Raw genomic sequence first — 12,463 nt, 5'->3', positions numbered from 1 at the left:
TTTATGGTAATGCCGTAGAAGTGGGCCAGACCATGAAGCTTCTGGCTTGTTTTACAGCCTGCATTGGTTGGGCCACAAAATTTTAGGACTAATCAATTTTAACTTAGGTAGTTTGTATGATATTTTATTTGATATAAAAAATAATAACATAAATAATATTTTTATTCATGGCATATGACATCTAAAAATTAATGGAAGGTGGTTTTAGTGGTTGCATTGATATTATCAAGCAAAAAAATAAATAAAAATTGAAGAATAAAATCAAGGATCGTTTAATTTGTATTCTTCTTAAACTTCTCTTTGATTTCGACTTGTTTAGTTTTGTTGTATAAGTGTGATGAAGTATTTTTATTATATATCTATATATATATATATATATATATATATTGGCAGGTACAATGAAGCAAAAGTTGTTGGGTGTATTTTGGAAAGTTGCTGAAATGTTAGGTAAGGAACATGTATATGCGCGAAAAAAGTTTTTATGTTCAAAGACAATTACTAGAAATTATTTGCAATACATACTGCATCCTGCTAAATTATTCGCCTTAAAACAGTGCCATGGATCGAGCACGTCCGAAGGATAAAATGGAAGCATGATCACGCAATTCAACTTGTCAGACATCTTTGCATGGAATATGAAAAATTAGATTTTTCAGAAGCTAGATATAGAGTTAGAAGATCAGTAATTGCCGCAACAATTTTTGGGATTCCTAAAGTTGTTGAAGAGATCGTTTTAATATTCCCTGAAGCAATATATAGTAAAAATGAAGAAGGACAAAAATTATTTCAAATTGCAATTTTAAAACGTCAAAGAGACGTATTTAAACTTATTTATCAACTTTCTGAAGAGCCTATTATCAATTATCTTTTAACATGGCTTGATTAATCGCTTAACACTAGTCTGGATCTAGTTGCATGTTTAAAGAAGGAACAAAGTAGCAAACTCAAAGCTAATGCAGCTGGCGCAGCTCTACAAATGTAACTTGAATTGCAATGGTTTAAGGTAATATTTTTTATATATTCATTTTAATAATTTGCCTTGTGATAGTAATTTTCTTTATTTTCTCATTTACAATACATGTCTGTCTTCTTAAATTTGATTTGATTTGATTTATTTATATTTTATAGCTGAACTTTTTCTAAAATCCTATTACTCTGCAACCTATAATTTTTATTTTTTATTTTTTTAGTAAAATCTCTTAAATGGAGTAAATTAAAGATTTTTGCTTGTTTAATCTCTCCCTAAACTTGTTTATTGATTCTCTAATATATTATCTTTTATTAATATGGTAGACTTCTTGAATGTGGGTTCACCACAAATTTTCTAAAATTGTCTCTAACGTTTTGGTCTGCAAAAAACAATAACAATACAAATAAAAATAAAAAAACTATAATCAATTAATCATATCAAATATATAAATTCACAGTTTTATACTTTAAAATTTAAAAATTAAGAGTACAAATGAGTCTTCCTGGAATTTTTTCAACTTTTAATACGTTATCTTGATAATAATTAAAGAAAAGTATTTATGAAGAAAAAAAAAAATCAAAATGGTCGTATGAACAATTTTTTATGAAAATATCATTTAATATAAAAGTTCTTTTGTTCCTTATAATATATATATATATATTTTTTCTTATATTACTTTTCTTAACGGCCCCATCCAAATTAGTTTTGGACAGCATCACTGGTTTAATACAATCAGTAAAGAAACTGAAAATTTAATCTGGTTTGAGCTAGCACAAACTATAACCATTTCCATGATATCATTCCACATAATACATTCGTAAGCATTTTATATTACATTTGGAATTATCGAATTAGCTTTCTGATTTTGAAATTAAAAGAAATTTAATGTGATTGATGCATTTAAAATTGCATAGATCTTAAGACTTGAAGGCGTTAAAGCGAGCTGGATGATACTATGGTTCAATATAAAATGGGTCTAAATTTTTTTATTTTATTTTCACAAGTAAAGGTCTAAGACATACAAGTCCCTGGGCATCCCAATCCTGTAACGCACCATTATATGCTCCCTGGACGAGTTGATGGTATTGAAATTTAGTTTCATTTTTTTTATTTATTTTTATTTTTTATAAATGAATTTGATTAAGGAACGAAAAGAAGAATACCTAAATTAAAATTCCTTTCTTTTTTTAAAAAATATATATAAATTGTAAATTTCTTTACACCACCCCGTATTTTGAACTCTCAATTTCTAAAACAGATCAAATTTGTTTTCTAATCGAAAACTATTCAATTTATTGCAGGGAGTAGAAAAAATTTCGTTTATGTACGATAGCAAGTTTAACATTGGAAGAAAGACACCTGCAATGATCTTTTCCGAGACGCACGAGGACTTAATGAAAGAAGGGGAAAAATGGTTAAAAGACACTACTAATTCATGTACAATTGTAGCAGCTCTAATTGTCACCATAGTATTTGCAGCTGTCATTACGGTACCAGGTGGAAGCGATGGCAAGAGCGACCTCCCAATTCTTTCCAGAGATAAAGCCTTTATAATCTTTATGATATCAGATGCGTTAGCTCTTTTTTCGTCTGCTTCATCTCTATTGATGTTTTTGTCCATTCTTACGTCGCGTTACGCAAAGATTGATTTTCTCTACACTTTGCCTAAAAGATTAATTTGTGGTCTCATAACTTTGTTCGTCGCCATGGTGTCTATGATGGTAGCCTTTGGAGCCACACTCCACCTAATTTTTGGACAAAAGACAACATGAATTCTTGCTCCTGTAAGTGTTTTTTCTACCACACCCGTGATATTATTTGCATCCAGGCAATTTGCTCTCCTTTGGGATATGATTAAATCTACTTACAGTGAGGGCATTTTCGGCAAAAACAATGATGGTTTGCTCGTTTCCTAAATCAAGTAGACAGAGGAAGTAATTTTATTTATATCTCATCTAATATGTATGATAACATTCCTATGTTAACATTCGGTTGTCTATAACATTGTTGTGACAATTAGTATTGGGACAAGAATTTAAGACTATTTGATTTGATATTTTTAATATTTACCCTCATTCTACTGTCCATGACATGTAAATTAATAATTTTTTATGTTGTTTCAAATTTTCTTTTTCTATAATTTTTATGGTAATCGACCAAAAAAAAAATTCTCTTCCCTCCATATTCCATCAACCTTTGTGTAAATAAATCAAACACCTTTAATTTGTACATGACAACACGTATGTCCCACACAAGCAATCCAAGTTGGTGGTGGAGGACTGTAGACGTGGGTGTTAATAAGTTGACGAAATATAAGATGAATTCATAGTTTTCTCATGGTGCCCCTAAGTTGTGCCACTATGCATTATTATTATTATTATATTTTTATTTATTTTATTTTATTTTTGTTTCTCCCCAGTTTAGATTGAATCGACCCATTTCCTACTATACAAACTATTATAACACAATCTATGGTGAAAATGGAGAGTATTATTTCACTATATCAAGTCCCAAGAAAGGACAAGAAAACTTCCTCAACCAAATTCATGTTTAACCAGAAATGCAGGGCACTCTCTGTTTAACTTTTTGAAATATGAAATCACGTAAAAGTTTTAAATGAGAAATAAAATCAAGTACTTTTTTAAGCTTAAATTTTATAAAATATTTTACATGAAAACTATCAATCGATGTATTTTTTTTTTTTTTTTTTTTTTTTTCCTTATTAACAGAGTAGAGAAGGATTCTTATATAACTGAATTAAATTGAACAAAAGAGTGTACTTTTGTGCTCATATATTTTTGTAAACAATAAATTATATGCATAATATTCATATTAGAAACTAAAATATTCATAATTGTAATTTATAACCTCCTGATGCTACGTACAACTTTATACAATAATGAGAATGCACAAAAAAATAAAATAAATAAAAGACATGTGACAGCTAATTACATGTAAGATTATTTCTTATTCATGTGGGCTACATGATTTGGATATGTAATATATTTCATTACTTGGTGGTTAATTAAATAGATTTCAGATTAATATTATATTATTTGGCCAACTTATAAATTACCTTTTTTGGTAATTAATTTTGAGGACATGTTTTTGTATTTGTTCCTTACCTTGATTGAAAGTGAAATTAGGGTTACTAAAGGAAAACTAATCAATATTAACTGAGTAAATAAATCTAACTATTTATAAAAGATTGAGACAACATTGCATAACTAAGTAATGTATACGTAAGTGATCTCTCTACCTTTATAAAAAGTGTATATACCCATCAATAATATACACTAATAATAAAACACGTATAATATTTATGCATGCAAAAAGCTAAGATGGAGAAACTAATTTTCACGTTTTGGTTATTGTTAGTAGTTGCAATTTAGCACGTTGTTCGTTTCGTAGAAGGCATCTTAACGTTTGACTTGATCTCTACGAGATTGTATATATATTTAATTATTTATTTTTACATTATAGATATGTGAAAATAATGAAGTTCAATTTACTGAAATTATGATTTGTATTTATATACATTTATGCAAGGTGATGGATACAAAGGGTCATATGCACTAGTTTCATATTACCGGCGTTTTCTTCCTAGAAGAATGGGAATTATGCCCAGCCTTTTTCCCTTGATATGAATACTTTAGACTTTAGAGTACGTTAAGACCCATTTGAAGTATGAAAAGCCATTACTCATAAATTTATTGGCGTTTGGGAGCACCGAATTTGAATTTTTCGAATGTTAATATGCTTAATCTTAGAATGCAAAACTGAATTCTTTGAAATATTAATTATACTAGTATTATCACAAAAGATAATGATAGTACCTTGATCAGCACAATCAGCATCAATATAGCTTGCAATCTCAAAGTTAGACTCAGAAGAATAATGCAATATTCTATAATTCAATGTATTATTGACATAGTGAATAATGCGTTTGACTGCAAGAATGTATTGTTCTCTAGGATCAGTTTGATACCTAGCACAAAAACGTACACTAAATGAAATATCTGGCCTAGTAACTGTTAAATATAACAAGCTACCAATCATAGTACTCCTATACAAAGAATGATCAACCTTTTTAGGATCAAAGTTTCCATCCAATTTGAATGAAGTACTTATAGGAGTTTGCAAATACTTTGAATCTTCAAACCAAATTTTGTAACTAGCTCCTTTGCATATTTTGATTGAGATATGAAAATCATATCATTAAGTTGTTTCACTTAGAGACCTATAAAGAAAGTTAGTTTACCAATCATGCTCATCTCAAAAGTATATTACTCATATTTTTAGCAATATCATTAACAAGGTTATCACAAGCAGCACCAAAAACAATATCATCCATATAAATTTGAGCAATAAGAAAAAAATTTCTTTTCCTGATAATAAACAATATTTTATCCGCTCCCCCTCTTTGAAAGCCCTTGTGCATTAGATAAGAAGTTAACTTATCATCATACAATGCTCTAGGTGCTTGATTTTAACCATAAAGAGCCTTTTTAAGATGAAAAACATAATCAGGATTATGTGGATTAACAAAACTTTTTAGCTGTGCGACACCTTCATCACTTCTATAGTCAAAATTTTCTAAATGTTTCCTATCTCTAAGGATATAACATTTACTTTCAGAGACTCTAAAGTATTTAACAATGGGCTTTCGATCATACCACAATTCATATGGAGTCTTTTTAGTTTCAGGCCTAAGACACACTATATTTAGGATATGACAAGCAGTACGTACTAACTCAGCCCAAAAATGACTAACAATTTTATTCTCATGAAGTATAGTACGAGCCATACCTGCTATTGTCTTATTTTCCTTTCTACTACACCATTCAGTTGTGGTGTTTTAGGCGATGAAAATTCATGCTTAATGCCAAACTTATCACAATATTCAATAAACTTCTTAGGTTCGAATTCACCTCTATGATCGCTCCTAATCCGAGTTATTCGATACCCCTTTTCATTTTGATCAGTTGGCAAATAAACCTGAAATTGACAAAAGTATCAAACTTTTTTCGCAAAAAGGCAATTAATGTAAATCCAGAATAATCATCAACCATAACAAGCAAATATCTTTTTCCTCCAATGTTAGCAGGTGTATGTGACCCATCAAATCCATATGTATCAATTCTAAAAGTCGAATAATGACTCTATGGCTAAGTCTCTTATGCGACACTCTAGTTTGTTTTCCTAATTGATATGGACCACATATTTCATTAAACCTTGAACAAGATCATTATTAAACAAATTCACCAAATCATTAAAATTCACATGACCAAGTCTTTTATGCTATAAAATTGCCTCATCAGCAACTACAGAAAAATACATAGGTGAATGATCTGAATACACAACTTAGGAATTATCAGAAGTTCTAATTCCTTTCAAAACACATTCACCTTTTTCATTGTTACAAAATAATGCGTGTTTTTAATAATAAACCACTCATAATAGAACGAATCATAGGACTATATTGAGAGTGTCGAACCTCAAGGACTGTCAAGTGTAAAATTAATTGCTAATTTAATTTAAAGAAAGATGAATTATTTGTTTGATTATGTCTAAACATCATGAAAAATTAAAATAAGCAAATTTATTAAAGAATGAGATCAATGGAAGAAATACTTAGGGCTTGACTTCATCACTAGTCTCATAATAGAATCAATTGTTTCAATCTTCAGGAATTTCAATATTTATGCATTATTGGGAATTAAATGATTTCACATTCATTTTCATTCAATTTCAAGAGGATAAATCATAAATGAATGTTATGCTATAATATATTTTTGGTTGGCACGAATTATCTATCTAACAATTCTAAACTAATATGCAGTATAACTCGTCTTCCCTAAGCATAGATTATCAAAACATTCATTCATGATATAATTTAAGTACCATTGTATGATCACTACTCATGTCGTTATTAGAAGCCTTTAGCCGCCAATCTTTAACAATAAAAATAGTTTGGATTTGATTTAAGTGAAATTAATTCTAAAACAAGACGTTATTCTATCAAAAACCATTTTCATTCATTAAAAATCCAATTGCTTAGAAATCCTAAGTCAATTACTCATAATTATGCAATTAAAATACTTAAACAATGAAAATTCCAAAAGTTAAGAACAATTAAACCATATTACTCAGACTAGGGTTATATCAATGCCCTAAGAGAAGATTTAGCTACTCATGGAGATGGATGATAGCATCGTTACTGGTGTAAAAATCATCTCCATGGACTGTAGCTCTTCTTCTTAGGATCTTCTTTTTCAATCGTTAAAGAGAATTTTAAAACCCTAAAAGCCACCACGAGATCTCAAAATTGCCAAGAAAGCTTCCTTATGTCTCTTTATCTTCTTTTATAGTGGAGATCAAGTCCTAGTCCCCCCGGGATGGCCTTTACAGCTTTTGGGAATAATTAGACCATAAGGAAACAAAGAAGACATGTTTTACAATTTTCTTGCACTTAAAGAAACCCTTAGGAAAAAAAATTCCCGAGTACAAAACTCTATGCTCGAGCTCTTCTGCTTGTGCTTGGGCACAAAAGGTTATGCTCGAGCACTACTTGTCTACTTAACCATTTTTTTGATCAATAATTTCTGAAGCGTCTTTTCTTCCAACACTTAAAAATTTTTCTAATGTTCTTGGATTTGTGCTCGAGCACAAAATCTTGTGCTCGAGCTCTAGAGGTTTAGGCTTAAGCATTTAGGCCTATGCTTGAGCTTTGGGACCTAAAAATTTTGAGGCGTCCTTCCATCTTCCCAGGGGTGTTTGTGCTCGAGTATTATGAAAAATGCTCGAGCTCTGAGGCTTTGCTTGAGCTCTGAATACTTGGCTAATTCTGTAATTCTCTTCACTTTGTGCTCTAGCTTTAGGACTTGGATTTCTTCAATTACCCCAAATTGTCTTTAGAATGGGTTCGGAAGGTCCGGTATATCTCTAGAAACTCCAAGAACATCTCTTTGAGCTCCAAAATCATGGTTTTATCCTATTCTTCAAGAAACAACCTACAAAAGACAAATATTCTAAAAATAAGTATAAAACCAAGGTAACAACAATGCTAAGGCATTAAACTACGCATGTTTTAGGGCTCGAATATAAAATATTCAGTGCTTATCACAAAACACACTTGTTGAGTAAAATTGACTTAAAACTCCTCATCATATATTTAACTAATACTCAATAAATTAGCAGTTAAACCTTTAACATATAGAAAAAATTTTAACTCTCCAATGTCTGAAAATTTGATCTTACATTTACCACTTACACTAGAGGCATTACCATTACCAAAAGTGTAATACCCATAATTTTAAAAGGATAGTCTCAATATTTATTTATTTGTTTTAATTGTATTTTTAATTATTTAATTGATTATTTGACTAATTGTTTATGTGTTTAATTGAATTAGGTATTACTTAATTATTTGATTATGTGTCTATGTATTATTTGTATTTGTCTATGTGTTAATTGTTTAATTAGATTATGTATTTAAATGGTATTTTGATTAATTGTAAATTAAATGTTTTCTTTTCTTTTATTATTTTATTTTATTTTTCTTTTATGGTTATGGTTAGTAGTAATGGGCCAACCAATTGGGTCCCATTGACTACTTGGATAGGAGGTTGGATGTGTATGAATTATTACCCATAGATAGTTGTGTATGTATATATATAGATATATATTATTTACATATATAAAAAGAAAAGTAGTTTATTAAGTACTTTTATGGTAACTTGGGTAGTAATATTTAATCTGATGTATATGTTTTATATTTAAATAATAAAAATATACATAGATTTGAGACGTGTTATGTTTTAACTTACTTTATAATATTATGGTAACTTAAGTATTATTGGATAATCCATTAATAAATAATGGAATGTGTATAATTTATTTATTTAATAAACATATACATAAATTATATACGTAACATATTTTACTTACCTTTTTAATATATATATATATAAGGGAAAGTAATTTATTAATTACTTATATGGTAACTTGGGTAGTAATATTTAATCTGATGTATATGTTTTATATTTAAATAATAAAAATATACATAGATTTGATACGTGTTATGTTTTAAGTTACTTTATAATATTATGGTAACTTAAGTATTGTTGGATAATCCATTAATAAATAATGGAATGTGTATAATTTATTTATTTAATAAACATATACATAAATTATATACGTAACATATTTTACTTACCTTTTTAATATTTTAATATATATTTTTTTAAGTTGACTTGGATTGGAAAAAGGGTTAGGGTTATTTTATTTAGCCTATAAATATATAGTTATAGGTTGTAAAAGGGAGTTACAAATATTCACGTGATATATTCTAGAGAGAGAGAGAGTTAAAGAGGGAAGGAGGAAAAAAACCCTGTAGAGAGAAGATCAAGGAAGAAGAAGTTTAACTTTCGATCCGAAAGTTTAAGGCAAATTCTTATTCTATCTCTTTCCCTTTGATTCGTGTTCCTATACATGCCTAGGAAATTCTAGGATTTATTAAACACATAAAATTAAATAATTATGTATGTTTAATTAGATTAGAACATAGGTTTTATGAAATTGGTTCATATATGTTCTTGTGTTATGAATTGATGAATGCATGATTTTGATTTGATTTCCAGTGTGAATTTTTATATGTTTACATTATGTATTTTTCATATCTGTGGAATAATGGAACGTAGAAACATGCCTAGAATTCCTGAACATTAAATAGGAACTAGGTTTGGGTTTAAATAAATTTAAATAGACTCAATCATAATGATGCTTACTATTTGAATGTTTTAAATAAACGAATGGATTTAATCTTTTAAAATGTTTTAGCAATTAAGATTAAATGTGTAGGATGAATTGGATATGGAGAATGCTTATTTGACGGTATAATAAAATATCATCATGTATAAGATTCAGTTTTGATGAGTACTGAAAAGTGCGCATTTAAACCCGTTAAGCTTAAGCATTCTAGTACCTTTATCTATCTTACTTTGCCGTTTTAGACTTATTACGTGTTATTTATATTTTCAGGCACTAATCCTAAAATTGAGCTAACTCAGCCAAATAAGAGCTTAATTGAAGCAATCCTGAGATAAACCAAATGAGGGAGCATAGTGGAGAAAGAAAGGAGCAAAAAGGAATCAAGTTGTGCAGCTGAAAAGTTCGATCGATCCAACTTAGAGTTCGATCGATCGAACATCTATGATCGATCACAGTACCTCTCGATAAATCCAACCTTGGCCTTTGTTGAAATTCCAAGTTCGATTGATCGAACATCACTTTTGATCGATCGAACCCTATTTTGTCCTATTCAAATGATTGATCTTATCCACAGCTGTACGCCTACCAACCACTTTTGTCTTTTTCCCCATAAATATCTTAAAAATATCCCAGCCTTGTCATTATCCGGAGGAGTCAGACCACTTCGATCGATCCAAGATGCAGTTCGATCGATCGAACCCATTTTCGATCGATCCAAGTTAAGGTTCGATCGATCGAACTTCCTCCAGCGAGAAAAAGTTAAAATCCAGCTCATTTATTCCGTCCTTCATCCAATCATTGGAGAATATGCCTTGCACGACCACAGCTCATCATGGGGTGTATTTGACCTACCTATATAAGGAATATAATACACTTTTTGAGAAAGAAAAGTCTCTTGTCACACATTGAAAATCATCTTGGAGACTATTCTTAGAGAGGAAGAAGGGAGGAAGCTAGAGCAACCATTGGAGGAGATCTTCACTAACAAGGAGTAGCCATGGAGTTAGCCCTTGAGGGTTGGATCATCACTACCATGAGTGGCTAGACATCCTCTTGGGGCTAGAGTTAGCCCCAAGCATACTTTCTATACTCTAATCTTGTGTATTATTGAGGGATTAGTATTGTATGATACATCTTGATATTCATGTATATATAAATCTTGATTATTTCATGGTTTGTATGGTTTAATGCTTCCAATTGACTATTCTATTCTATCCATATGTCTAAGTATGCTAGAGTAGGATATTCATGTGCTTATCCCTAGATTTAGTGTTTTTGATGCATGTCTATGTGTATTGATGCTATAGATCTAGAGATCATCAAGATGATATGCTTAATGAATGCTATTTTGGTTCATTTGATGGTTTATGCCTATTCTTGATGGTTTGTGCCTCTCCCCTAGTCTAGATAGCTCTATTTTCATGCTAGTAGTGTAGATTTAGTGTAGTGGTAATGTAATGTTAGATGGAAGGACAATGTACTCTTGATGTTTGATGTTCCATGCTTGTGAGTCCAAATGGCATATTCCTCTAATATTGTGTTGTATGTGGAATTTTGAGCTTAATGAAGGATTAATGACTAGTTATGATATGTTGTATCTTTCACATATATTTAGACAATTTATTCCTCTCCCAATAGATATTTTGTACCTCTCACATGATGTTTAAATAATGCATATTTAACTAAATCATCCTTATGGATTACTTGGACTATGAGCTTAATGAAAGGTTCAATGACTTGAATTGTTATTTTGTTATCTTCACATAATGTTTAGACAATATATTCCTCTACCAATAGATGAATTGTGGCCTCACACATGTTGATTGAGACAATTTGCACTTGTTGAGTCACCTTTACCAATTGAATGTCTTTTACACACACAACATTGTTGTAACACATTCATTTCCCTCATTAGTCACTTGATTATGGTTTGGAATAGTATTGTTTGATGGTGATCTCTACACCCCAAAACATTTCCTTCTTACTTACTCTTTATCTTATTGCATTGCTTTATTATAATTTAGCTCATTTAGTATAATCAACCAACCCAATTCTCTTTTGCAATCATTTGGTACGCTAGAGTCGAAGTTGAAACTCTAACACGTATAATCCCTTGGGACGATCCCTACTCACCCTATCTATATTTTATATAGAGAAAGGTAGTAGTGGCTTTCTATAAATGTAAAAGTTGGTCACCTCCTAAATTCACACAACTCTTCAAGCTTGACTTGGTATCGCGACCCTTGTAAAGGACCGGTCAAGTTTATGTAGGACATATAATATATGAAGCTTAAATAAATAATAAGTCATTCCTATTTTGTAATAACTTGATATCATATTATCATAGTTATTTTTGGATTGTTTGATGTATTTCCTTAATCGTTACATCAATTGTTGAATTGTGTGATTTAATGCACCGGTATGGGACGGTGGTATTTTAGGGACGGATTAACTTATCAGTTAAGTCCTACCTATTTTATATAAGGGAATGGATTAACTAAAATGTTAAGTCCTATTTATATTCAAGTCAGATCAGCTGAACAAGTTGAATGACTTATGGAGGATTAATTTATTATATAAGGGAATGGATTAACTAAAATGTTAAGTCCTACTTATATTCAAGTCAGGTCAGCTGAACAAGTTGAATGACTTATGGAGGATTAATTTATACTGAATAGGATGGTTACTAGATTATATATATATATAAGTATAGTGCCATGA

The 12,463-nt window shown here is 30.1% G+C and overlaps 1 protein-coding gene across 1 annotated transcript; it reads left to right on the top strand.

The window, feature by feature from the left end:
- Nucleotides 1-2,292: 2,292 nt before the first annotated feature.
- Nucleotides 2,293-2,742, top strand: LOC132314256 (ankyrin repeat-containing protein ITN1-like). The gene has a single exon (XM_059813140.1). It carries the CDS (start codon nt 2,293-2,295, stop codon nt 2,740-2,742), a length of 450 nt encoding a protein of 149 aa, XP_059669123.1.
- The last annotated feature ends 9,721 nt before the right edge of the window (nt 2,743-12,463 follow it).

The sequence above is a fragment of the Cornus florida genome, unplaced genomic scaffold (assembly GCF_030987335.1).
Source record: "Cornus florida cultivar Cherokee Brave unplaced genomic scaffold, ASM3098733v1 CherokeeBrave_3.0.0_Hap2_Chr06, whole genome shotgun sequence".
In the NCBI taxonomy this organism is placed as follows: domain Eukaryota; kingdom Viridiplantae; phylum Streptophyta; class Magnoliopsida; order Cornales; family Cornaceae; genus Cornus; species Cornus florida.
The sequence above is the reverse complement of the archived record's forward strand: the minus strand, read 5'-3'. Positions and strand labels throughout refer to the sequence as shown.

What these genes read in the sequence shown, in the direction of transcription:
- LOC132314256 (XM_059813140.1), top strand. Translation starts at nt 2,293, where the DNA reads ATGTACGATAGCAAGTTTAACATTGGAAGAAAGACACCTGCAATGATC.